The 26927-nt window shown below is 43.7% G+C and overlaps 1 protein-coding gene across 1 annotated transcript in view; it reads left to right on the top strand.

Annotated features, from left to right (window-relative positions):
• The first annotated feature begins 1389 nt into the window (after window positions 1-1389).
• The window catches only part of efhd1 (EF-hand domain family, member D1), a 54944-nt gene continuing 29406 nt past the window's right edge, over window positions 1390-26927 (top strand). The window contains exon 1 of the mRNA XM_039622874.1: window positions 1390-1908. Coding sequence (XP_039478808.1) covers window positions 1625-1908 — 284 coding nt within the window. The 5' untranslated portion in view covers window positions 1390-1624. The remainder of the gene's footprint in view (window positions 1909-26927) is intronic.

Below are 26927 nucleotides of genomic sequence, written 5' to 3'. Positions count from 1 at the left end.
TCCCTCTTCCCTTCTGTTTTTCTTTTCCTTCCTCGCTTTCTTTCTCCCTTTCCTATCCCCCACTCATGTCTGTCCTGTCTGTAACAACTGAAAATAAAATAAAATAAATAATAACAACAAAGGTCGATCAAATGGACCAATACGGCAAGGCCTCGATGACCCATTTGGCAAAATAAATCCATTGGGTATCCTTGTTGGTCTTCAGACAGCAATTCTGATGGCTAAAGAACCAAATGGGACAGGCAAAAAAAAAGAAAAAAAAGAAAAAAGAAACAGTATAGAAAAAAGTGCTGGTGTGAATGAGGCAAGCTGTGTAAAGCGCGTTGAGTGCTCAGAGTAGAAAAGATATAAGAACCAGTCCATTTACCGTAAAAAATCTCTATTTTCTGTCTTACTGACTTGCACCAGTCTACTGTTGTGTACAGTCCTGTCAGCTGCTGTTTTCTTTTCCATATTGACCTGTAACAAAAAAGCCCAATTTCTCCTTTTCAGTACCATAGAAATTTCAACTTTTATAAATTATGCCAAATTATGCCATATAGCAAAACTTGTAACTATGTCTCTAATAAAACCTCTGTAACTTTCCACTATAGATATTTCAGGGTTTTTTTTTTTACAGCTCCTTTTAAAAAAAAAAAAAAAAAAAAATCAGTAAACTTAAATTTAAGTCCAAAGAGTCATGCTGACAGATTTCTTTCTTTGTCACAACAGCTTTTCCTTCATCGTGTAGAATAACTGTTAAATATATAACTTATTTACACTGACAGAAAGGAGAGTTTCACTGGTCTGGCCCCTTAAGATCAAAGTGGACTTTATAAAATGAATTTGACACCCCTGCTCTGGCTGGCTAGAGCGGCATCTAATAACCAGCTTGCAAACTAAAACACAAAAACACCAGACATCATGATATAGACTTATGCAGTAATGTGTTTTCTAAATTCCATTACAAACGCATATGTGTAAAGTGAGCGCAAGGGCCCTCGGCGCATCTGCTTGCTGCTGCTGCTGTGCGGAAGGAAGTCTCACGCACAACCTGTCGAAATAGTAAACAGTAGACAGACAGTAAACATGGATGTGGCTTATTGAATATTTTGGACTGTGTTCAGCATAATATTAATTAGCCATTAAATGGAAGAGGTGTATTGTTGATTTGTCTCCTATTCGCCCAGGGCACCAAACAGGCTAGGACCGCCTCTGGTGGGCAGCGACGTAGAGAAGACTGTACAAAGGCTCCCGCATAAATCTCGATCAGACATAACGGGAAACTGTTTACCTAACTTTGCCCACGCATTTAAACAATAAAGCTGCCTTCCCGGATATTAGCATCTGAATGACTTTAGTTTAAACAAGCATAACTTTGAGTTGTCTCCTTGTGTTTGCTAAAGCAAGATACCAAGGCAACAAACGGTGACGCCAGACATAGCAGCCAGCCAAGACATTTGCTAGCATTCATTCAGGGAGAGCGGCTCATTTTGCAAACATGTACAACGTAGAAAAATTTATTCTGAAGTTCAACCGGAAGCGCTTTTGTGTATCTCGTTAACGGGTGCGCGCACTTTAACGGTGGTAGCACTCGCGCTCCATCCTTTCTGACAGCCTCACAAAGTAGGAATCCATTCTCGTCATGGCGTCTGAAGAGCTCGCCCGAAAGCTGCAATCGCGACTTTCTGCTACACAGGAGGCCGTTCCGAGGCCCGAACCCGAACAGAGCCCTGTCCGACCCAAACCGCAGGGGTCAGATGCTGCCTGTGGAGATTCATCATCCGAGCTATCCGCTAAACTGACGCGTAGGCTGGACATCAACGAGGGTAACGCTGCACCACGAGCGACCCGGGTCTTCAACCCTTACACCGAGTTCAAAGAGTTCTCCCGCAAGCAGATTAAGGATATGGAGGGGATGTTCAAGCGGTAAGACTGCACCAATTGTTTGTTTTGTCTCTTTAAACATGGCAGTAACGGCTGTTGTTCTCAGTCGCGGAGAATGGGGGCGAAGGAGCGTCCACGGCTGGATCATGAGATTAGCCATGGTGCAGGCTGACTGTCATCGTGTCGACTGATTTAGTGCCTCTGTGCCAACACTCCGCACCTTAAACCGGTGTCTTTCTAGCGATATATCGTGCTTACATGGAGGACTTCTTAAGGTCAGTGCCGTCAGTGCCGGGAGACGAAACACTGACGCCGAACATCTCCAAAGATGGCATAAATAAACAATGAGCTTTAGGCACAAAATGCCAGAAAAATAAACGCAATGGAGCTAAAAGCCCGAGTTAGACAAAATAACAGGGGATCATTTAGTGTTGGGACCCTCTGGATCTTGTTGACATCTTAAAATGACACAGATGGATCTCTGGATATTTGAACTCTTATTAAAAAACGTATTTTACCTGTTTTTATTGATCTAGCCTGGCCTACTCCCTCAGGGGATGGATTCGGTTGTTTTCCCCCGGTTTTCTTTGGGTTACTTTATTAATTGGCGCCCTGATAATCATATAGGGCAGCACCTAAAATTGGTGTAACGGTCTCATTATTCTTATAAACAATAAAAAATTATCAAAATTTAATTGTATTAACCTAAAGGTTGGTGCAGTATTGTCAATAGAGTCTTGTTTAAATTATTAAAAATGCGATTCAAGGCTCGCAAAATTTCAAAATCTCTGGTAGCCCTTCGGGCAGGCACACTTCAGTTTTTGGTAGCCCCCCCAAAAATTTAAGTAGCCCGAATAAAAAAGAGAGCAATTTTTTAATGTTTTGTTTCCTTTACAATATTATACATTAAAGTATAATATTGTAATGGAAACAAAAATTAATCAGAATGTTGTTAAAATACAAATCACAACAACTGTATAAAAATCACAGTCATCAACTCAAATACTTGGTTCTAATTGAACAGAAATTTCTATGAACTTGCAAGAACTGTGTAGAACATGAATCAGTCAGTGTCAGATCCTGAATCTGAAATTTCCACTGAAGTCAAGGGTAAGGGGTAAGTGGAACCAAGATCTAGGCCATTTGCTTTTTGAAGTTTGCAAAGACTGCTAAATTTTGACAATGGTAGTTCACTCTTTGCAACATAGTACGCTTTTGAAAGATTTTTCAGGACTTCTTCTTGTGCTTGGTTTATTTTTAGTATGTTTTTTGCAATTGCTGTTTGTTCTGGGAAAGATATTGCAGACTGAGCAATAATGCATTTCTTGCATTTCTCATGGGTTCTGATGGGGTCTTTCTTAAAATTACTGGTCCCAGTTACAAAGGCGCTTGTCGACTCAAATGAAATTAAACTCACAACACACCTGGCAGAACATCATGTTATTTAGCTCGTCATATTCCAGCCACAGAAATTCTTTTGTCCATGAAACCAAAAAAGCTGAGCTTTCTTTTTGCCTCATAGTCTGATTTGTCATAACTTTTCCGTTTTGTGGTAGGCTTTTATTTGGCTGCCCCTTCTTCACCCTGACCTGTCTTATTTGGCTCAGCAGAACTAAAATACCGGCGTAATTCCTGCTGCTTTTACACACGTACTTACATAACGGTCAGCGATTCTCTGCGCAATCAACCTCTCACATGTTTAAGCTTGCTGTGGGAGATTTCACTTGTCATGTTTGAATAGTAAGATAATGAGTGATAAGGCGATGTCAGAGGAATTGGTGCACAATTAATCGTCACTCACCAATCAGTGCTGCCGCTCTCTACACACCGTTTGCGCGATCGCAAAGTGAAGGTGAAACCAAAAAACAAGCACAAATTCAATATGTCACATATTGGCAGTGGCTCATCGATGACATAATTACTCAGCTACATTTTCGAAAGAATGCAAAAGCATTGACATATATTTTCCCTTCCTATGATAGCCCGACGGGCAGGGCTGAGATAGATTTTGGTAGCCCGACTGGAAAAATCGCTAGCCCCGGGACGTCGGGCTAGCGATTTTGCGAGCCCTGCGATTGATTCTGCTCTTGCCACTTTTTTTTCCTTTGTTACCCATAGATGGTAAATGACAATAAAGTCACCTATTAGTTTGTGAACTCTTGTTCTAAAGTTTAGAACTCAGTATCTCTACCATGTCATGACGTTTTGAAAACAATAAAGGAGTGGATCTGTCTATGACAGGGGTCGGCAACCCTGGGCACGCTTGACCGAAGGGTTAACTGATGGCACGACCATAGCTGGACTGGCCGTCGGGCATTTGCCCGGTGGGCCGATGGTGATTTTTCATTTTTATGGGCCGATGATTTTATTTTTTTCATTTATTTATTTTTTGTAACGGTATAAAGAATGAAAGGTGGTGGATTGACCAGATGCTGGTCGATGTGTAAAAATAACTCAGTTGTTTGGTGGTGGCTATGGCGGAGCTTCCACAGAGGCCAGCAGGTGGATGAGGGAAAGAGGAGGCAGGAGGAGGAGAGACCCGAGGCGGCCGCTGGTCCGAGTGTCAGGTGAACTGAACTTCAGGTAAGAAGTTATGACCTGCAGTCTATCTGGGTCAGATATAAATCAAGTTCAGGTGTAGTTTATTTTCGTTGTGCTGAATTTTTACAGTCAGAATAATTCGTACTGCGTACTAGCTAGCATGACGGAGTTTCTATACAGCTGGGTGGGTGCTATGATGTTACTGATAGTGAACTTTATTTTATTCATAAGGTTAGTTAGTAGAGTTGTCAACCGTCCTGTAAAAAATGGAATCGTCCTGTATTCAGAGAAAATATTACGCGTTTTGTATTGAGCCGAAAAGGAACACAGTTTGTCCCGTACTTCAGGACAAAGGCTAAGGACTTTCTGGACTTAGTGAACTCTTTTAATTTTGTTCAGTCTGTTAAAGGTGCCACTCAAGAACGTGGTCACACACTGGACTTGGTTTTATCACATGGTTTATCTGTCCATAACGTGCTAAATCGAGGATGCGGTGTTCTCTGACCATATGCCTATTTTATGTGATATTGTTCCTTTTAATCCTGTTGTTAAACAGGCTGTACCTGCTCGATGTTATCGTGCTTTTGGCTCAGATACCGCCGAGCGGTTTTCCATATTGTTTGACCAATTTATTTCTTATCCTCCTGAGTTGTCCACCTCAGATGGATTAGTTTCGTATTTGGATTCTGCTTGTAAATCTGTCCTCGACGTTGTCGCTCCTTTTATATTCAGACAATGCAAGCCTAAGGCTAGTCCTTGGCTAACTGATTTTACCAGAGCCACTAGAAAAGAATGTAGAAGATGTGAAAGACGGTGGAAAAAAGATAGGCTGTGTGTCTCTATGGAAGCTCTTAAGACTAGCTGGAAAGTCTATCAGAGAGCAGTAAAGGCTGCCAAGCACTCCCTATTTTCTCAACTTATTGCTGCCAGCTCGCATAACCCTCGTGTTCTATATAACACTATAAATTCTGTAATTAATCCGGAAGGCAATATTCTCTTGCACTCTTCTGCGGTTATGTGCAATAAGTTTCTTAATTATTTTGTGGACAAGGTTGCTAGTTTGAGACCCCCGACTCTACCTACTGCTGACCCAGCCATGCATGGTTCTTGCTCAAGTCTGTTCTCTGCTTTTCTACCAATTGTTTTATCTGACTTAGAGAAACTTGGGTTGAAAGCTAAACCGTGTGGCTCTCCTAATGACGTTGTTCCTCCCGTTTTCTTAAAAAGGTATTTCCTATCATTGGACCACACATTCTGAACATTATTAATACTAGTCTTTTGTCTGGTCAAGTACCTAGGGAATTTAAGCATGCAGTCATACATCCTTTACTTAAGAAACCGGGCTTAGACAGTTCAGTCATATCCAATTTTAGACCCATCTCTAAGCTTCCCTTTCTTAGTAAGATTCTGGAAAGGATTGTTTATACTCAGTTGATGGACTACTTGAATGACTTTAATTTGTCAGAAATCTTTCAGTCCGGCTTTAAGCCATTTCACAGTACGGAGACAGCCCTCGTAAAAGTTATGAATGACATCCTGATAGCCACAGACCATGGTAAATATGCAGTGCTGGTCATGTTGGACATGACCGCTGCATTTGACACAGTGGATCATGATTTGTTGATCTCCCGCTTACAGCACTGTGTGGGAATTTCTGGTTTGGCACTTTTGTGGTTAAAGTCCTATCTCTTAAATAGGACCTTTTGTGTTAAGTTGGGGTCGGCTTCATCCTCTGTGGCCCCTCTGCTTTGGGGTGTGCCACAGGGATCTATTCTTGGGCCGTTATTGTTTTCATTGTACCTTTTGCCTCTTGGCGCGATTTTTCCGAAACATGGAGTGCCATTCCATCTATACGCAGATGACTGCCAGCTCTACTTACCCTTTAGTCTTTCTGATAGTCTCCCAACTCGACCTCTGCTTGACTGCCTTACTGATGTCAAAGCATGGATGGCAAAAAACTTTTTAAATTTTAATGATCGGAAGACAGAAGCAATTTTATTTGGCCCAAATCGTTCTTCTCATACTCCGGATGTTGATCTTGCAGCTTTAACTTCCCAACTAAAGAGTTTGATCACAAATCTCGGAGTTAAAATTGATTCTGCACTTACCTTTGATGACCATGTAAACGGGGTGGTAAAATCAGCATTTTATCACCTCAGACGTTTATCAAAGGTTAAGCCCTTTCTTTCCAAGCGTGACTTGGAAAGTGTTATTCATGCCTTTATTACCTCACGTTTAGATTATTGTAATTCTCTTTTAATAGGGGTTGGGCAGGGCACTTTGTCACGCTTGCAATTAGTGCAAAATGCTGCGGCACGATTTTTAACTGGCAGAAGGAAATTTGATCACATCACTCCGATATTGGCCTCTCTACACTGGCTTCCAATTGAATTTAGGATCCATTTTAAAGTCCTTTTATTGGTTTTTAAATCTCTAAATGGTCTGGCACCTGTTTATTTGGCTGACTTGTTGAAGCCCCACGTCCCCACTCGTTCCCTTCAGTCAGCTGAGCAGTTGCTGCTTTCTGTCCCAAAGTCACGGCGGAAACTTAGAGGAGACAGAGCGTTCTCTGTTGCAGCGCCGATGCTTTGGAATAACCTTCCTCTCCATATTAGACAGGCTACATCAGTGCCAGTTTTTAAGTCTTTATTAAAACCTATTTTTATTCCTTGGCTTTTAACTCTGTGGGTAACTGATTTTTATTTTTATTTTTATTTTTATTTTTATTTTTTATTTATTTTATTTTTTTATTACAATGTGCATATTAGTATTGTACAGCACTTTGGTCTACCAGGTGTGTTTTTAAAGTGCTATATAAATAAATGATGATGATGATGATGACAAAGGGGCGATCGTGGCTCAAGAGTTGGGAGTTCGCCTTGTAATCGGAAGGTTGCCGGTTCGATCCCCGGCTTGGACAGTCTCGTTCGTTGTGTCCTTGGGCAAGACACTTCACCCGTTGCCTACTTGTGGTGGTCAGAGGGCCCGGTGGCGCCAGTGTCCGGCAGCCTCGCCTCTGTCAGTGTGCCCCAGGGTGGCTGTGGCTACAATGTAGCTTGCCATCACCAGTGTGTGAATGGGTGGATGACTGGTTGTGTAAAGCGCTTTGGGGTCCTTAGGGACTAGAAAGCGCTATAGGGCTTTGGAGTTGACGTCACGCCGCGGAGCGTGGCGCCATTTTCGGGGTCTACGAATCAAAAGAGACACAGTGTTGGAACGACGACGACAAGAATCATGCTTAAAAGCAGCTCCAAAGAAAACGGACGGTATAGAGACCGATTGCGTCCAGAGGCGAAGCAGCGGTACTTGCAGAAAATTGCGTGCATTGGAAATGTGGACCCGTATGAAACACTGCCGTGGAGTAGAAACCCTGAAGAGCAACCGCTATAGCCTGACATATTTTCGTACCTTATCTGTGGAGTCAGAGCGTACAAGTCGTCATTCAAACAAAGGTAAGTCAGCTCGAGTACTGCGTGTGAAATGCGTTTGATTTCCCTGCAAACATTCAGATTAGTGCAGCATAAATTCATTCATGAGAGGAAATTACAGTGAGAACATGTGGAGGCTGTTAGAGGGATAACATAGTGAGTTCAGTGCATTGATGTGACATTGTCCTGAAGGACTTAGTTATTCTTTATGGTTAAAGAAATTGCACTGATTTATTCATATTTATTATAAATAATTCTAATTATAGATCTTGCTTCAATATTTGTATCTTGTGTCACTAAAAATACATTTTATTTTAATTTTATACATTGATTAATGACCTGCAGAATCTCCTTATCATATTAAGTGATTCATAATTGTCACTTTATGCTTTCTCCATCTCTAAAGTGATTACATCCTTACATTACATACTTTAGGTTCATTTTCTGCAGGCAGGTTTCTGACAGAGAACAGGCAGATTTACCCTATAACATGCAGCATTCTATAGATGGACACATAAAGAAATGAAAAATTACATGTATGTGCTAACTTTCTAAACACTTTGTTACATTTATGATAAAGTAGATAAAACACATTTATGTCGGCCTTGGCTCATAGTTCTTGTCTTTAATTGAACTTTGTCTGTGTGTGTTTCAGGTACTGCACTCTCAAAGACTGAATGAACCAGCATTGCAGCCATGGGTCACTGTGAGCATCACAGGGAAGGTTGAAGCCGCCCACTGCACCTGTATGGCCGGAGTCGTGGAGACCTGCACCCATGTCGCTGCTCTTCTGTTTAATCTAGAAGCAACAGTGTTGATCCGTGGCACAAAGCCTGTTACAGATGAACCTCCATACTGGGTTTTGCTGGGTTATGTGACCAAGATACAGTCAGAGGTTGGCCATAAGATAGACTTCTCCTCTTCAGCTGCCCAAAAAAAGGCTCTTGATCAAAACATAAACAGACCATCCGTAGTGAAAGGTATAAGGAGCCGTCTTCAAAAAAGAAAAATCCCACCTGCTACTGTGGAGGAGTTGTCACTGCTATAATGCCATAATGTTTTGTCTAGGGGTCTAGATTTATGCCTGAAGTGCACTGCCATGTAAATAATTTGCATTTACTGAATATGTACTGACTGAGTACCACTATTCAAAAATTGAATAAAGAAACAAACTAATTTTTGCCTCTTTTTTATTATTAAATCCACTTTATAGAACATCACATCAGTTACAGTGTAAAGTCCATGTCATTTATAGTTTACAAAAGACAAAATGTTTACATAAAATCATGACAGTGTTTACATGATATCATACACTACTAACATTATTTACTGTATCTTTTGAAAAAAAAAAACCCCACTATTTATACAGCAAAAGACTTAAGAATATTTAACAGGAGCAAGTTTCATTTTTCGTGGTTTCACTACAACACTGTTCAACAAACGCAGCAAACCTTCACCATCTTATCCAGAAGGGTCACCTCTTCACCCTCACATGGAAGAAGTAATCTGATTGGCATGGTGGTATGTTTGAAGCAGGTCCCTTATGTAGCGCTGGAACCCAGTCACGATGTGTTTCATCCATTTCATAGGCTGGTTTGCTGCAATAATGCCAAATAATTAGCAACTCTATAAATAGAAGGTAGTTCTGCAAAATCACTCAGTAGGATGTTTGTACTAATTTGCTATGACCTCAAAGCGCATCGAAAATAAAACTAATAGGCTATAAAGAGTGATATGAACATATTTAGAACTTACCGTAATGAAAATGTCTGGAGCACCAACAGATATTTGAAGATGGAAGAGAACTGGATATCAGCTCGTCTCACAGCTGCTATCCAGACTAGACGCCTTCGTTTGGTAACATCGATACACAAGCTGCCTCATGTAGCTTCCAGGTTGGGAAAGAATGAAAAGATAAACCCTTTTCAAGCTTATTCTCTTGCCGGTCGTGCGATCGAGCATTGCAGCCGACCGCACAGCAAATACGAACCATGGCTGTTGTGTGTGCCTTCGCTCCCTTTTCACTTGCTAGACCCCGAAAATGGCGGATCGGGCCAAAATCCTTTCCACGCCCACCCCTGTGACATCATGCTCCAAAGCCCTATACAAATACAGGCCATTTACCATTTACCATTTCAGGTAGAATGAAAAAAGACACAAAGCTGGAGTTATTCTGTGTCTTTATGCTGCACAGCTGTTTCTTTCTCTCTCATTCTCTCCCCTTCCCTCTCCTGTTGCTACTTCAATCATGAAACTGATCAATGATCACCTGATCGGCTTTTCTCTCATTTGTTTATCGCCCACTTTGCGCCAGAAAGAGGAAACCAGCGGATGTCGCGCTAAACAACATCAGCACGTTTAAGCTTGATCAGCTGTTGTCAGAATTTATTTAATTTTTTTTGTTTGCCTGTCCCGTTTGGCTCTTTTGCCATCAGAATTATTGTCTAAAGGCGAAGAAAGATGCCCAACGGATTTACTTTACCAAATGGACCATCCCAGCCTTGCCGTAATGGTCTATTTGATTCACCTTTTATTGTTTATTTTATTTTCACTTGTTGAATACGGGACAGACTTTACTGGGGGAAAGAAAGGGGAGAAAGAAAGAGGGAAAGAAAAACAGCTGAGAAGAGGGACGGGGAAAAAGGGCAAAAAGCAAAAACCAACAGAATAAGCCGACAAAAAATACATATATCGATCACCTGGATCACCTGTTGAGAAAGAAAAGAGAAAACAAGCAGAAGAAAACCAGAGTAATAGAATAAACAACATCATAATGATATATGGGAATATGACAGTAAATACTAAATGTTAAACATTATTGTGCAGCACGTAAGATCGACAGCGCACAGTGTGCTTTGAGGTAGGAGCCAAAAAGGGTGTACTTTGTGTGTGTGATCACCCGTGTGTACACCTGTGAGCATGGACGTGCTTGTTTTTTTTTGTTTTTTTTTTTAAAGGTTCCTTCATGTAATGATCTGCTAGAGGGTGTGGGGGGGCACTGCCCCGTCCTCCAGGGCATGAAGCAGGTATGGAGGAGATCAAAACTCCAGACATCCTGAGGCCCCCAGAACACAAGAGACCAAGGAAGACCAACAGAGGGGCAGCTGCGCCACTATCCCAGAAAGAGCTGAGGAGAGTCCCAGATGAGGGGTCACTCAGCAGCTGCGGAGCAGAAGCCAGGGGGGGTTGCAGTGACGTGCCCGTGAGCTCCGCCGGCAGCCAGCTGTGCCTGAGTGACTGAGCCCCAGGCCGAGAGGCCGAGGGCACCCCACCTCCGAAGTGGCCCGAGCGAGCCCCAGGCTCCAGGCCCCGATAATCAGCCGCCAAGGAGTGAGCCGGTGTGTACCTGGGCGCCCATCCCCGGACACAAAGAACCACCAACGCACCGATGTCTGAGGGCGTCTCCCACCGGCAGGGGAAGTGGTGGGGGGAGATAGGCCTCCAAACCTTGGAGGGCCTGAGATGTCCCCAGAGAGGTGGCGTCTGATACCCAACCTGACATATAGACACAGACATACAGGCACACACAGATACAAACATCCATTCCCACCCTCATGCTCTCAAATGCAATTACTCCACACTCAACCAACGTGGAGACAGACATAAAGAGACGCTGTACACAAAATCACACTCCCCAAGCGTACTCTAAGAACTGGGTCTAGGTACCCCTGCCCCTGAAGGGGGAAACAGCACCCAGACCCAGGTCTTTTGTAGTGTTTTTAAGCTTATACGTGGTGGCTTATTTTTCCAAAGGAATTTGGACATATGTGAATCTAGAGATCTGAACCAATCTTGCGGCGGTTTAGTGGGGATCATTGAGAATAAATAATTTATTTTTGGTAAGACCATCATTTTTATAGCGGCAACCCTTCCCATGAGTGATATGGGTAGACATTTCCACCTAGCCAGATCGCCTTCTACTTTCTTTAAAAGTGGGATATGGTTTAATTTAGTTAGATCTGCAAGCTTGGGAGAAACATTAATACCTAAATATTTTATATTTCCCGATTGCAGTGGAGAAGAAGAGGAATTATGGAAGGAGCAATTAATCGGAAGGACTGTAGATTTTGACCAGTTAATTGAGTAATCTGAAATTTTTACAAACGAGTTTATCAATTCAATCACCCCAGAGATATTGGTTTGTGAATTTTGGAGAAACAGTAACACATCATCCGCATAAAGGCTGATTTTATGTTCCACATTCTTGCATTTTATGCCCTTAATTACGGAATTTTGTCTAATTGCTGCTGCTAGTGGTTCGATAAAAATTGCAAACAGTGAAGGGGAGAGTGGGAATCCCTGCCTGGTGCCCCTTAGGAGACAGAAGCTGGAGGAAGTCTGGTCATTCGTTCTGACACAGGCTGTTGGGGAATTATATAATATTTTTAACCAGTTGATGAAAGAAGATCCAAAACCAAATTTGTGTAAAGTTGCAAATAGAAATTTCCAGTTAACTCTGTCAAACGCTTTTTTGCATCCAAAGATAATATTGTAGTTTCAAGGTTTTTACTGTATGAGTAGTCTATCAAATTAAGTAATCTATGTGTATTTGTTGGTGAGTGCCTACCTTTTATGAAACCAGTTTGGTCAGGATGAATTAAGAGGGGGGTTATTTTCTCTAGTCTCTTCGAGAGAGCTTTGCAGATTATTTTGAGGTCTACATTTATAAGGGATATTGGACGATAGCTTGAGGGATATACAGGGTCTTTGCCTGGTTTTAGCAGGAGATTAATGTTTGCAGAATTCATATTTGATGGAAGTCTGCCATTTTCTTTGATTTCCAACAACATTCTGTAAAAAACTGGTGCTAGAATCGTCCAGAATTCTTTGTAGAATTCTGCAGGAAAGCCGTCTGGACCTGGAGCCTTATTATTGGGCATACTTATCAGGGCTTCCTGGAGTTCACCTGATGTCAGTGGCGAATCCAGTGCAATTGCTTGAGAGTCTAATAATTTTGGGAGAGTTATGTTGTCTAAAAACTGATCAATTTCCTTTTTAGATGGGTTTATTTGTGGTGAATACAACGTTTTATAGAAATCCCTGAAAATGTTGTTCATTTGTTTTGGTTCATATATTGTGTTCCCAGATGAATCATGAACAGCACATATAGTTGTTTTTTCCTTATTTATTTTTAGCTGGTTTGCTAGAAATTGACCGGATTTATTACTATGTTCATAATTTTGTAAGCGTAGTCTTTGTACTAAGAATTTTGTTTTTTTTATCAATTATCTCATTTAATTCTAGTTTTGTTTTGCGTATTTTGTTCAATGTTTCCTGATCTTGGTGGGACGCGTAGGCTTCTTCTAGTGATTTGATATTTTTTTCTAATTCCTGAATATTTTTGTTTTCTTTTTTCTTTTTATGTGATAAGAAAGAAATTATTTTACCTCTCATCACAGCTTTCCCTGCTTCCCATGAAACAGAAGCTGATATTCCGGGAGTGTCATTAAAGTCTAAATATGAAGTCCACTCTTTTTTAAAATATTTAATAAAGTCTTCATCTTTAAGCAGTGATGTATTAAATCTCCAGTTTTTACTTGGCGTAGTATTATTCTTGTGCATTAGTGTTAAAGATACAGGAGCATGATCGCTGACAGCTATGGGGTGAATCTCAGTGTCTGAAATGTCACTCAGCAGTGAGCTGCTGACCAAAAAATGATCCAGACCAGAGTAGGAGCGATGCACATGTGAGAAAAAAGTATATTCCTTACTGGTGGGGTGAAGGGAGCGCCATGCATCGCAAAGACCAAAGTCGCTCATATACTGTTTGATTATATTTGTGGACTGCCAATTACGCTGAGTTCCTGCTGTATTGAGCCTATCCATTTCTTCATTTAGTCCAAGGTTGAGGTCGCCTCCAAGAACAAGTGTGCCATCTAAGTGTTCAGAGAGTGCACTGAAAAAACCCTGAAAGAATGAGGGATCATCAACATTTGGACCATATACACTTACTATACATAGCTTTTTATCAAGTATAGATAGTTTAATGATTAAAAATCTGCCCTCTGGATCTATAACTGTATCGAGTACTGTGAAATTATTTTTTTTATGGATTAAAATTGCTACTCCCCTTTGTCTAGAATTATAACAAGCTAAGAACACATTAGGAAACTCAGGTGTTTTAAGTTCATTCGAACCTCTAAGAGGTCTGTGGGTCTCTTGTAAAAGGACAACATCTGCCTGTATTTTTTTAAGTTTTAAGTTAAATATTTTTAACCTCTTTTCTCTGGAGCCAGCTCCATTTACATTCCATGAGACGAATCTTAGTGCACCCATAGATGTCTGTGTATAACTAGGGGTGTATGCTGTGTGTGCCGCTTAGACAGGTGGAGAGAAAACATCACTTGTTCATAAATAAAGAGAAGGAGAGAGAGAAAGAATATGTGGCGAGATGCTCCCTGAGTCTGGCTATGTGTTTGCATATTTACTACTATGAGTTCGCTTGGCTTAAGTGTGTGTATCCTGTAGGTCTGTGTGCGCTGTCTGACTGATGTAAATGTGCTGCCGTTGAGCGCATGACTGTGCGTGATCGTGCTGTGCGTATGTGTCGAAATAAAGGATATTGTTTGTGGATGAGTGTGGAAGCAGGTGATCGAAGCAGTAAAAGAAAGAAAAAAGAAAGAAAGAAACCAAGGAGAAGGGTGAGCAGCATAAAAACAAGAGGGGGAAAAAGAGAGAAGAAAAAAAACGAGAGGAGAAAAAAAAAAACGGAAACAATCCAATCAAACCATTGACGGAGAGTGACGGTGTTAATTCTGCTATGATATCACACTTAAGATGCGATTTAATACTACTAAGTTAAACATATGTTAATGCAAATTAGTGTGAGTGGATGGGGAAAGGGTGTAGCGGATTCTTATCTGGTGTGAAGTTAATACAGCCACGGAGTGATGTCGGGGTCGCGGTGGAGCTGTCCGTCCACGTACAGCCGGTCCACAGCGATGACAGCGCGGGAGCCCTTCTGGATGAAGCCGCGTCGGATTGGGAAGAGGACCCTGCGTCGTTCCAGGATCTCTTTGGGGAACTGGTCGTTCACGCTGAAGTCCGTTCCTTTTAATTCCCTGCCGCGACTTTTCACATGTTCCTTTTGTTTGAAGTGGCCGAATTTGGCCACGATAGGATGAGGTCTCCCGGCCGCAGCCCGAATGGGGCCGAGGCGATGCACCCTATCGAAGACGATGTTCTTCACCGTGTCCTCCGGCAGCTTCAGGTGGGTTTTGATGAAGCTTTTTACCGTGGTCTCCGCGTCCTCTCCAGCGGCTTCTGGAATACCAGAAAATACCAGATTATCACGCATGCTACGAGCTTGTAGATCAATAACTGTTTCTTTTATTTTTTTATTTTCTCTATTAAGCTGAGTAACATTTTCTGTGAGACATTTCACCGACTCCCTTAGCGTGGCATTTTCAGCAGCAAGCGTTTCCACCTGCTGCTGGCTGAACTCCAGGGATTCTCGCAAGCATTTAAATTCCCGGTGAAGAATCTCCACCAAGGACAGCCTTGCGTCGAAACTGGACAATCGCTTGTCGATTGACTCCAGTATGTCGGCAATATCTTTGCCGGCTGGCAATGTTGTGCCAGGGGAATCTGCCGGGCGAAGTCTTTTCGACGATGGCGTCTCAGATTTAGCCGGGGAAGCTGCACACTGGGCCTTCTTCATCATAAGATCCTGGAAGCACTGATCAATGTAATCTTGGAGAGCCTCTAAACTCTCCCCGTTGTTCTCCAGGGTGTTGGAGATTATTTAGACAAATAATGTTAGTTGTAAGACAATTGATAAGTGTATTTGGTAATACTGAAGCTTAAAGGAATTTGTTCAAATCTAAACTACCATTCGCTTTAATTTTCCGCCAAAATCTCCGGTGTCTGACATCAGTTACAACATGAGTCGCTTACCTTGTCCGTCACTTCCGTCACTTACCTCCTGGTCGGTCTCTCACTTGAATTTATTTAATATTAATTTCTAGTATCAGTTGATGTTTGCTGGAGCCACAGCTGTAATAGCTGCTGGTCATGTGTTAAGGGATTTTATTAGGATTTTAGGATTTTTATTATGTTATGCTTAAAAGTACATTTCATCATCTAGATGTGTTTGCTCTTTTAGTATTCAGCTTAAATAGAGAAGTTACGCTCTGTTCAACAGGAAGCCTGCACGCAGCACAGTTCTATTTTATCTCTTCCTGTACGTCTCTGAGAATGCTATAAATAAAGGCTGACAACTATTGCAGGGTGTAAGTCTCCGTTGAGTCTCACCCGTGTACACGTTAACCTGTCTGAGTGTCATTTATTCCGACCTGAGTTGCACTGCAGGAAAACTCCTGACATTTCTTGGTCCTTCGAGCCGGATTGGGACACAACACTTTTGTGTGATCCCACGGGAAAACCTCATCGAGTCCTGACGTCGTGAGAAGCCCGCGCTGAAGTCTGTCGACAGCTCCTGTCCAGGTACAGGATAAAGACCAGAAGCGTGAATTCGGGTTCTGGCCAGCGTTCTTAAAAGTGGTCCACGACGGTGGGGGTCGAAGAGGGGGGACCTGACAACCCGGCAATTAATCAGCAAACAGGTGAATATTGACACTCTGAAACATGTTGCGAAAAATCGTAGTAGGCTCGCCCGAGAGGGGCTGGTAGCATTTTAAAATAAAATAGAGCTCGTCTGGGACTGGTAGCTCCCCCGTAGTGGGTAAAGTTGGCTCGCCCGAGAGGGGCTGGTAGCGTCTTAAAATAAAACAGAGCTCATCTGGGACTGGTAGCTCCCCCGTAGTGGGTAAAGGTAGCGCGCGTATAAAGGTATTTATTGTTTTATTTTTGTTGGTGGAAGAAGTTGATTTTACAGCACAATAAGGAGGCTGAACTATTCCACTAATTTGTTTGCTGTAGGCCACCCAAGTACTGGTGAAAAGAGAAAAAGGTCGTGTTTCATCACGTAAAGCTGACACCGCTTTCAAGAATAGCTTGAAAGTAGAAGGCCGTGTCAACTACCTCTCTCGATTCTCGTGCCAGAGAAGGTGCCGCAGTTGTGTAGTTGTAAAGGATAATAATGGGTAACGAAGCTTCAAAGCTCACTGCTGACGAGCAGTGGTTAGAGAAAAATGTCCAGGCGCCGGACAAATTAGTGCATGTAGATGGAGAAATCCAAAAGAAAACTATATGTCCCACGTGGGAGGGAAAATGTAGCCCCTCCGCATTGACTAAATTATAAGAAACCCTCCAAGCAGAAATAAATACTGAAAAGGATGCTAAAAAGAAATCAAAGCATACACAAGAGTTGTAATATTTTAAAGCATGGAAAGAGGAATGAAGTGGAATAAACAAAAGGTTAAATTAAATTAGAGCTTATCTAATGTATTCAAACTGATAATAGAAAGGATAACAACCTGTAAATTGGTAATAACAAATGTACTAACAAATATCAGTTTGGATATGTGGTGACAGGGAAACATGAAGATGAAACCAGGAGATGTCCTTACTGAATCATCAGAGCTGAACAGGTGATGGAGAAACAGCTTTACCTTTTAGGTAGGGAACCGGTGGCACCGGTTCTGACATAAACGGTAGTAACCAGACCGAAAAGCAGCGCACATTTCGGTGCTTTATTTCGGTGCTTTTTTTTTCCTGAGCCAATTCTAGCCAATCATTTTACGTTTCCGAGGATAGTAGGCGGGGCCAGGTACGTACGTTCTTTTAGAGCAGAGCTACAGATTAAAAATGCCCAAGGCGAAGCGATCAAAAGTCTGGCTGTACTTCACAGCAAACTCAGCAGCCTGCAACAAGTGATACTGTCAAAGGAGGTAACACCTCAAATCTGATGAAACACCTGGCGACGCATAGCGTTTTTTTGTTGTTGTTTTTTTTAAAGCCGAGAAATGCGCCGTGTTTGATAGTTTGCTGCAAGACCTCACACCGTTCACATCTACTGCGGGTGGGTTGCCTGTTATCGGACCCGGAGTTAGCAACATCCCCCAAAAACCCGAAGAGGAGAGTCCTGGCCCCTAGCCCTGCCAGCGTAGCAGAAATGATGACTGATGATGATGGCAGCAGCAGCCGTTCTCCTCTGCGTGAGTAGCTTCATGTTGTTCGTGTGTAATTAACGTTGAGTAGGCTAACCACATTATTACATTAATGCATGTAAGGTGAACTAGCAAACACCGTCGTAGTTACATGCGGCTGTCTTCTTGGTTGATGGCAGATACTCCCTTCACCCTGGCCAAAAAGGCTAAAATGACCAAAGAAAAAGTGGAAAACAGTTAAACATGAGAGGTTTTTGGACAAAGTTTGTGTTTTTTCTAGTGTTTAAGCACTGCTTCCAGCCAAGAGTGATACCATATATGCCCTATAGCTGCAGAAAAGGCTAACATTGTTATCTTTTTACAAAAAAAAAAGCTGAACATGAGAGGCCTTTGGACCAATTTTGTGTTCTCCATTCTTTAAGCACCGGTTTGAGCACCGTTTAAGCACCGGCACCATTTCAAAAGTACCGGTTTGGCACCGGTATCGGATAATAACAATAATAATAATGGATTGGATTTCATATAGCGCTTTTCAGGGGGTTGGATAAAACCTAAACGATACCCATCCCTAATAATTATCTGAATCTTACAACCAAAGTTTTTATCTGACGTAAAATGTATAGAAATCATACATATACCAGCAAGACAGTGTGCATTGCTGTCACAACAGCGTTTGTTTTCATTCAAAGGATTTATGGCTTTAATACCTGGTGGGCCTGTCTCTTCAAAATGCCCAGACCAATTTTTTTTTTTTTGTCCCAGTCCAGCCCTGGGCACGACACGCAGGGAATTAATCTGAGAAGGTGCATTAAAAAATAAATGGCCGGGCCAGCGGTGCACATCGCAAATTAGCTCGCATAGACAGATTAGTTGTGCCACTTCTTAATGACGGTATCTTAGCTAACAACCCCAACTACCAGATTCAACTTGTAATTGGCTAAAAATAGCCTACTGGTGAGAGGGACATTGCTAGTTGGCAGCTTTTTCAAGCGATGTTGAAATTTCCACATGTAGCCCTGGCTCTTTAAGTAGCTCATTTATTTAAATAGTTCATTTATATTCATAGTTAATTGCAAATGTTCACTGTGTTCAAGAATGTATACAAATGCCTGTAAGGTATGTGATGTGTGTCTGTACAAAAGGCCCCGTAGTTGTGAGTTTTATTCTGTTCAGTTGTTCACCTGTAGTTTCTTAGAGTGGCCAGTAGAGGTCACCCCACCGCTTTGTATGAGAGAGGATTTGGGCAGGGAGATACGTGGGTGAGATATATGAGCGTTTCCGCTCCTGATTACCGGCGGAGAAGTGGTCATTTCGTGAGAAGTGTGCGTTACTGAGCAACGTAAGTCTGTGATGTGTGAGGATGTGGGGATAAGATGCGTTTGTGACTGTAATCGAAGTTAGAGGGGAAATGACTATGCTTCTGTCTATTTCGCTAGTGAGTGCTAAGCTAAGCTAGGCTATCTCTCCTGCCGTGTGATTGGGGATAACTGTGTGCTGGGTTAGCTCAGTGGGTTTATATGTGAGATGTGGGTAATAGATGGCTTATGGTAGCAAAGGGGATGTTAGTTTATTTCCCACCTGTGTTGATGTACTCTGAGTTACTATTGTGAACATTTCAGTGATGTACTATTTTCTTTCTGTTCATTTCAGAGACCACACACACACACACACACGCTCATATCCACACCGATGCACCCCCCACACTCCTACCTGCGCACCTAAACTTGCATGTAACACCTGCTCCTCTGACAAGCCTGTTGCCTTTGACCGTGTGAAGGCAATACAAGCGTCTAAACCATCCTTGGTGTCCTCATTGTCTCCTTCCTGAATATCCATCCGGGCCTAGAGTAGTGTTCTGGCCGACACTCCGGGGAGTGGTGGCTGCAAACCCGAATCAACACCTTACAGTCCTCCCATTCCGGGATATCTACCCAACAGTGTCAGTTAAATGCACAGCCTTTTTATTTGTATTTTGAGGTTTATGTCATTATTTTTGATATGGTATTGATATGTACTACAGCTCCAGTGAACCCTAAAGTAGTCTCAGGTAGAGGGGGTGGGGAGCCGAGTGCACTCTGCAGGAAGCGAGAGAGACGAGAGCTGAACAACAGTGTCGTGTGAGTTCATAGAAGGGCGACAAACTTATTTTCAGGTTGACGGATAGTTAACTGGAGTGGAGATCTGTTGTACCCTACTGTGAGGTAAATGTGAATTTTGTCTGGCACTTGTGCCTTGTGTTATTGTGTAAAACGGGCTAACCGCTAACTTTGATTAGCCGCTAGCACAGCTGCTAACATAGCCGCTAGCGTAGCCTAGCATATTCGTTAAGCTCTTGTTCTGCTCTGTTTTTATTTATTAAGCTAATGCTAAGATTGAATGTTACCGCATATGAACTGGCATCTAGCGGGGTTGTGTGATTCAGTAGGAGGAGACGGACATCTTGCTGGCGTGTCAGAGAGGTCCCTTCTGCTGGTGTGCTGAAGTTATGTGTTCACGTGGGAGCACGTGGAGAGGATGACTGTGAGTGCTGCTGCCACAGCCTGCTGGTGGCCTTGACCCAGTTTCCCCCGCTATCCCCTTGAACTGCCTGGAGGTGTGAGTACTATTGTTTGCACGTGCTTTTTATTTTATTGCTTGGCAACAAGTGAAGCGACCATATTGTTTTAGGTCCCAACGCACCCGAGCCACGACTCAGGCCTGCAACGAGGGGTTGCTAGCAGAAAGACTGTAGCACTTGAGGTGTGTGTGTGTGTGTGTGTCAGTGAGAGTGCGTGTGGGCCCACAATATTATTTGATTATTTTGTTTCTGTTGAGGTAAATACCTTACCATTGTTTAACAAACTTTATTAATTTTACTTATTTTCTTTTGTGTTTTTTGGAACTAATCATTCACTAAATTGGAGTTAACTTTATAATTGACCTGCTTGTGTGTGGTTTATTTCCATATAGTGTAGTTTTATTGTATATTTTATACCATAAGCATCAAAAAGGGAGTATCAGTAGGAAAGTAACAACAGGAACCCAGGGCCCCTCTCAATAGAACGGGGGATGGGTGTTACACAATTATGGAGGCACCGCTGGGATACTCCCATGCTTAACTTTTCTAGTTTGTTCTTTAAAGGAGTATTTTGTTTACAGATTTGCACAGCTTAGCACACCAGCATTAGGGTTTGTATGATGACTACTCGAAAAGAGTCTCAAATTGCACCTGAGCTTAGTAGCTTGTGCAGTAAAGCAGGTATAGACCCAAACCGGGCTTTTGTACTGCATGATGTTCCTACTGACTTTGACCTATCAGACATTGAAGAGACAGCTCAGTCAGTGAAAGCTTTTGGAAGAGTAAAGGTGAGGGACAGACTGACAGACACTCAGACAGGCAATAACCTTGTGCTCTGTGAATGCCGTCAAGATATTCAGCCAGACCGCATACCACCACATGTGCAGCCATTGAACGAAGGTCCTGTCTGGAAGATTTCGCTCCTCACTGAATCTGCGAGGTCAGCTGATGACTTCTCAGCCAAGCTTAAGAATCTAATGGTAGAAGAAGGCAAAACAATTGATGATGTTAGTGCCTTGCTGTCTATTGAAACCCCACAGGAAAACTCCCCTGAATCCATAATTTGGGCAGTCGGAGACCTGTTAGCGAAAACTATGCGACCTATCAGTGAGAATACTGCATCTCGACGTCTGCGGACATTCTCTGGCCAGTCTCCCACTCCGGCAGGTGAGGAGAGCCTTGATAGTGGAGTTGAGCAGGCCCGCCTGATGATTGAAGAGTGTGACTGCTCTGAGAGAGAGAAGCGAAGGAGAATAGTTGAGAGCCTAAAGGGACCGATGTTGGAGATCATCCAAGCTGTACGGCGAGATAACCCTGATGCTAGCTCGGAGAGCTATGTAGAGGCTCTAGAAAGTGCATTTGGATCCCTGGAGTCAGGTGAAGACTTGTACCTCGCCTTCAGGAGCCTGGGTCAACAGCGAGGAGAAAAGCTGTCAGACTTCCTGAAAAAGGTTGGAACGCTCTCTGACCAAAGTAGTGCAGAGAGGGGGTCTCCCTAGCCATTGAGTCGACCGTGCACGTATTGACCAGCTTATACGGGGTGCAACTGAGTCAGAGATAATGCTACTGCAATTAAGACTCAGAGAAAGGAAAGAGGAGCCTCCTACTTTTCTGAAGCTGCTCAGTGAGATTCGAGAAGAAGACCATGCAAGAGTGAGGCATGAGTCAAACACCACAGTTAGACAAGTGAAAGTTAGTGAAGGAACAAAAGCCAAATCGACAGAGGTTCAAGAGCTCAAAGCTGAGATCAAAGAGTTACGCTCTGAGCTTAAAGAGTTAACAAGCAAGCGCTCAGATGCCAAGCTAATGTTGAAACAAACCAAGAAAGTTGCTGAGGCTGGGGCGGAGAATGAAGTCCAACAGTTAAAGCAGCAAGTTCAACAGTTACAACACCAGCTGACTGTTATGGCAGTGTCACAGGGTTCAACCCAAACTGACTTGACAAAGAGAGATGGGAGAGCCAGACGAAGCAAGGTAAACAGACCATATGCTGCAAAAGATTCAGAGAGTTACTTCTGTTACCGGTGTGGGGAGAATGGCCATATTCGCCACCCGCTGCATGGCTCCTGAAAACACTGCCAAAGTAATCCAGAGATTACTCGGAGCCCTTCGTAGGAGCAAAGAGGAAAAAGGGGCTACAGGTGGCGCTTCTGAGCCCACACATGTCGGTTCCATCAGGAAAAGTTCCGTGCACACATCCTCACAGTGTGGACTCCCAGAAGGATTAGTTGGCCCATCCATGATGACTGATGTGACCATAGAAGGACAACCATGTAGAGCTCTCCTTGACAGCGGCTCTCGAGTCACCATTATATTCGAGAGCTGGTATTCCCGTTTCATCCCCAATGTGCCCATTCTTCCTTTAAAAGATCTCGCCATATGGGGACTGAGTGATTCCAACTACCCATACAAGGGGTATGTGGCAGTTGAGATGGGGTTTGCCCCCCAACTCAAAGGAAGCTGTAGAGACAGTCACTGTCTTGACCTTGGTGTGTCCAGACCCAAAGAGCCCAGACCCTGTTCCTGTCATCATTGGTATTAACTCCCAGAAACTGCATTCTCTGCTGAGAAATTGTGAAGAGGTAGGAGGGAAAGATGAGGTTCACCCACTGAGGATAAATACCCTCTCCCCAGAACAGCCCTCATCGCTTAGCACCCAACAAACAGACGTGGTGGGTCAGGTGAAGTGGCAAGGCCCCGGGCCTATCACTATCTCTCCTTGTGCAGTACAGTATGCAGTTTGCAAGGTGGAACAACAGCAGCCATTAGACAACAGTATTCTAATGGTGGAGGTGGGGGAATCCACAAACCTCCCAGCTGGCGTGTTGGTTCCACCTGTGGTATTACCATCTTCTGAGATGGACACTAACAGTTTCACACTTCTGCTGAGAAATGAGTCCCAAAGAGAGACTATTGTCCCCACCGGTACAGTGCTAGCCCAGGTGTACTTGGTGGACACTGTCACTGAGTTAACAAAGACCTCCACCCAAGAAAGGTCTATTGACCCTGAACTGTTTGACTTTGGAGATTCTCCTATCCCTGAAGATTGGAAAGCCAGGTTAGCAGCAAAGTTATCAAAAAGAGCGGATGTTTTTTCCCTGGAGGAGTGGGATGTCGGCTTAGCCAAAGGTGTCACTCACCACATAAGGCTGAGAGACCCTCGACCATTCAGGGAGAGATCCCGCAGAATCGCACCTGCTGACACTGAAGATGTCAGACGCCATCTACAAGAACTGCTGGCAGTCGGCATAATCAAAGAGTCACGCAGTCCGTATGCTTCCCCGATTGTCATAGTCAGGAAGAAGAATGGCAAGGTGCGGATGTGCATTGATTATCGTCTACTGAACTCCAGAACCATCCCAGACCAGTACACTATGCCACGCATAGATGATGCACTGGATTGTCTGACAGGAAGCAAGTGGTTTTCTGTACTGGACCTGAGAAGTGGATATTACCAAGTGGAGATGTCCGAGGCTGATAAAGAGAAAACGGCTTTTATCTGTCCTCTTGGGTTTTTCCAGTTTGAGAGGATGCCTCAAGGCATCACTGGTGCTCCTGCAACCTTCCAAAGGTTAATGGAGAAAGCCGTTGGAGACGAACCTGATTCAAGTCCTTGTGTATCTGGATGACCTTATTGTGTTTGGCAGGACACTAGAGGAGCACAAGGAACGGCTACTTAAAGTCCTGGACCGGCTGGAGGAATGTGGTCTCAAAGTCTCAATTGACAAGTGCCAATTTTGCCAACCTCAGGTGAAGTTCTTGGGACACATTGTCTCTGCCTCTGGAGTTGCCACGGATCCTGAGAAAGTGAGTGCGGTGACCCACTGGAAGAAACCCACTGATCTAAAATCGCTAAGATCTTTTCTCGGATTTTGTTTATACTACCGGCGGTTCATTGAGAACTACTCCGCCATAGTCCGCCCATTGACAGAACTGACCAAGGGATATCCTCCTGCACAGGGTAGCAAAAAGGGTGTCGCTAAAGGAAATCAAAATAGCTACTTTCGAGTTGCTGAGCCTTTTGGTGATCGGTGGACCCCAGCTTGTGATGACGCCTTTCAGAGCATTGTTTACAAGCTCACACATGCTGCAGTCTTGGCATTTGCTGATCCAGCCAAACCATACATTCTACATGTTGATGCAAGTTTGGACGGGCTAGGAGCAGTCCTGAACCAAGAGTACCCAGAAGGACTCCGCCCGGTAGCGTTTGCCAGCCGCAAGTTGAGTCATGCAGAACGGAACTACCCAGTTCACCAACTGGAGTTTTTGGCTCTGAAATGGGCAGTAGTGGAGAAGTTCCATAACTACTTGTATGGTGCCAAGTTCACGGTGAGAACTGATAATAACCCACTCACCTACGTCCTGACCACTGCCAGGTTGAACTCGACAGGTCATCGGTGGCTAGCAGCACTCTCCACCTATGGTTTCAGTATTCAATATAAGCCCGGCCGTGAAAATGTGGATGCCGACTCACTGTCCAGGAGTCCGGAAGACACAACAGATGGATGGGTGGATATCCCACCTTCTGGGGTAAAAGCTTTGTGTCGTCGGATCACTACAGATGGTCTCTACCAACACACCACCAGATTTGTCGACCAGCTGGGTGCTTCGCCAGACGCCATTCCAGCTTTATATGCAAACTTCACCCAGATAGAAGTGGGGCCGCTGGAACAGCTAAGCCTGAAAGAACTGACAGAAGCCCAAGACTCTGATCCAGTTATAGGTGTGGTGAAACCTCAGGTTGAGAGAAACCAAAGTGTTTCAGCTTCTACGCATGCAAACCCAGATGTTGTGTTGCTGATGCGAGAAAGATCCAAGTTAAAGGTTAAACGTGGCCTTCTCTACAGAGTCACCACAAGACCCTCTGGTCGAGAAGTGAGTCAGTTCGTCTTGCCTGCTAAGTATCGGCCAGTGGTACTAAAATCAGTGCATGACGATGTTGGTCCCCTGGGCACAGAACGAACTACAGAGCTCATTAAAGACCGGTTTTACTGGCCCAGAGTGGCATCTGAAGTTGCAACATACATACAGAACTGTGGAAGGTGTGTAGCTAGGAAGTCCATCCCACAGAAAGCTGCCCCTTTACAGCACATCACCAGTAATGGCTCTCTAGACCTGGTCTGCGTAGACTTTCTTTCTATTGAGCCAGACTCTAAAGGCATAGCTAATGTGCTGGTTGTCACTGATCATTACACCAGGTATGCTCAAGCATTTCCCACAAAAGATCAGAAAGCACTGACTGTCACCAAAGTCCTTTTTGAAAAGTTCTTTGTGCATTATGGATTGGCTGCTCGCATTCACTCAGACCACGGTAGAGATTTTGAGAGCAAGCCCATTAAGGAGCTATTGACCCTGCTGGGCATTCGTAAGTCCCGAACGTCACCCTACCACCCTCAGGGCGACCCGCAGCCTCAGCGTTTCAACCGTACTTTGCTGGCAATGTTGGGCACCCTTGATCCAGCTAAAAAGCCAAAGTGGAGCTAGCATATAAGCCAGCTAGTACATGCTTACAACACCACTAGAAATGATGCCACAGGATACTCGCCCTACTTCCTCATGTTTGGAAGAGAGGGGCGACTACACATTGACCTGTGTTTTGGTGTGGGGTCAGATGAAGAGAATGACTTAAAGCACCACCAGTATGTGGCTAACATGAGAAAAGAACTTCAAAAAGCTTACCAGCTAGCTGCTGATGCAGCTTCCAGGAACAATGAACGAAACAAGAGACTGTATGATGCAAGAGTCCGGAATCAGACACTTGAGGAAGGTGATTGGGTGCTGGTTCGGAATCTCGGCCTGACAGGAAAGCACAAACTACAAGACAGATGGAACTCACTACCTTACATAGTGATCGCCAAGTTACCCAATCTCCCTGTGTATCGTGTAAAACCAGAGAGAGGAACTGGTATTGTGAGGACTGTGCATAGGGATCACCTGCTTCCCCTTGGTTACCTGGTCAGGATGTCTGCTCCATCAGAAAAGACAGCGAGACCAAGGACCAGGGCACAGCAAGTAAGGTGTGAAAATGAAAGTCAGACACAAGATTTGGAGCATCTGAGCCAAGATGATTGGTCCTCAGAGTCTGAAGAACAGTGTGCCTACTATGAACCTCCTTTAGCCTTTCGTGACAGTCTTGGACCTCGGAGTGAGGGGGCTGAGCAAAAGGAGGTTGTGAGCCTTCCTGACCAGATGGAAAGTGATCATCCCAGTGTTCATGAATTGTCCGAGGTGGAGGAACAGGGGGAAGAACTCCCAGTAGCAGTAGATCAGACGGAGGAAAGTTCACACCAACACCAAGACTCTGTGGTGGCTGAAGAGTTGGAGGAGAGAGATGTTCCTACACCTAGTGTGTCAGTTGGGGGTGCTGACTCACCCTATGACCCCAAAACAAAAAGGAAAGTGAGACCTGTTCTGCGCCTCAGTTATGATGAACCTGGAAGGCCCACTGACAGACCTGTGACTATTAGTTACCGAGGTATGGTAATTCAGATTTGCTACGACCCTGACTCCTAAATGGTAATGCAC

This window comes from Oreochromis aureus, linkage group 14 (assembly GCF_013358895.1).
Source record: "Oreochromis aureus strain Israel breed Guangdong linkage group 14, ZZ_aureus, whole genome shotgun sequence".
NCBI lineage: Eukaryota > Metazoa > Chordata > Actinopteri > Cichliformes > Cichlidae > Oreochromis > Oreochromis aureus.
The sequence above is the reverse complement of the archived record's forward strand: the minus strand, read 5'-3'. Positions and strand labels throughout refer to the sequence as shown.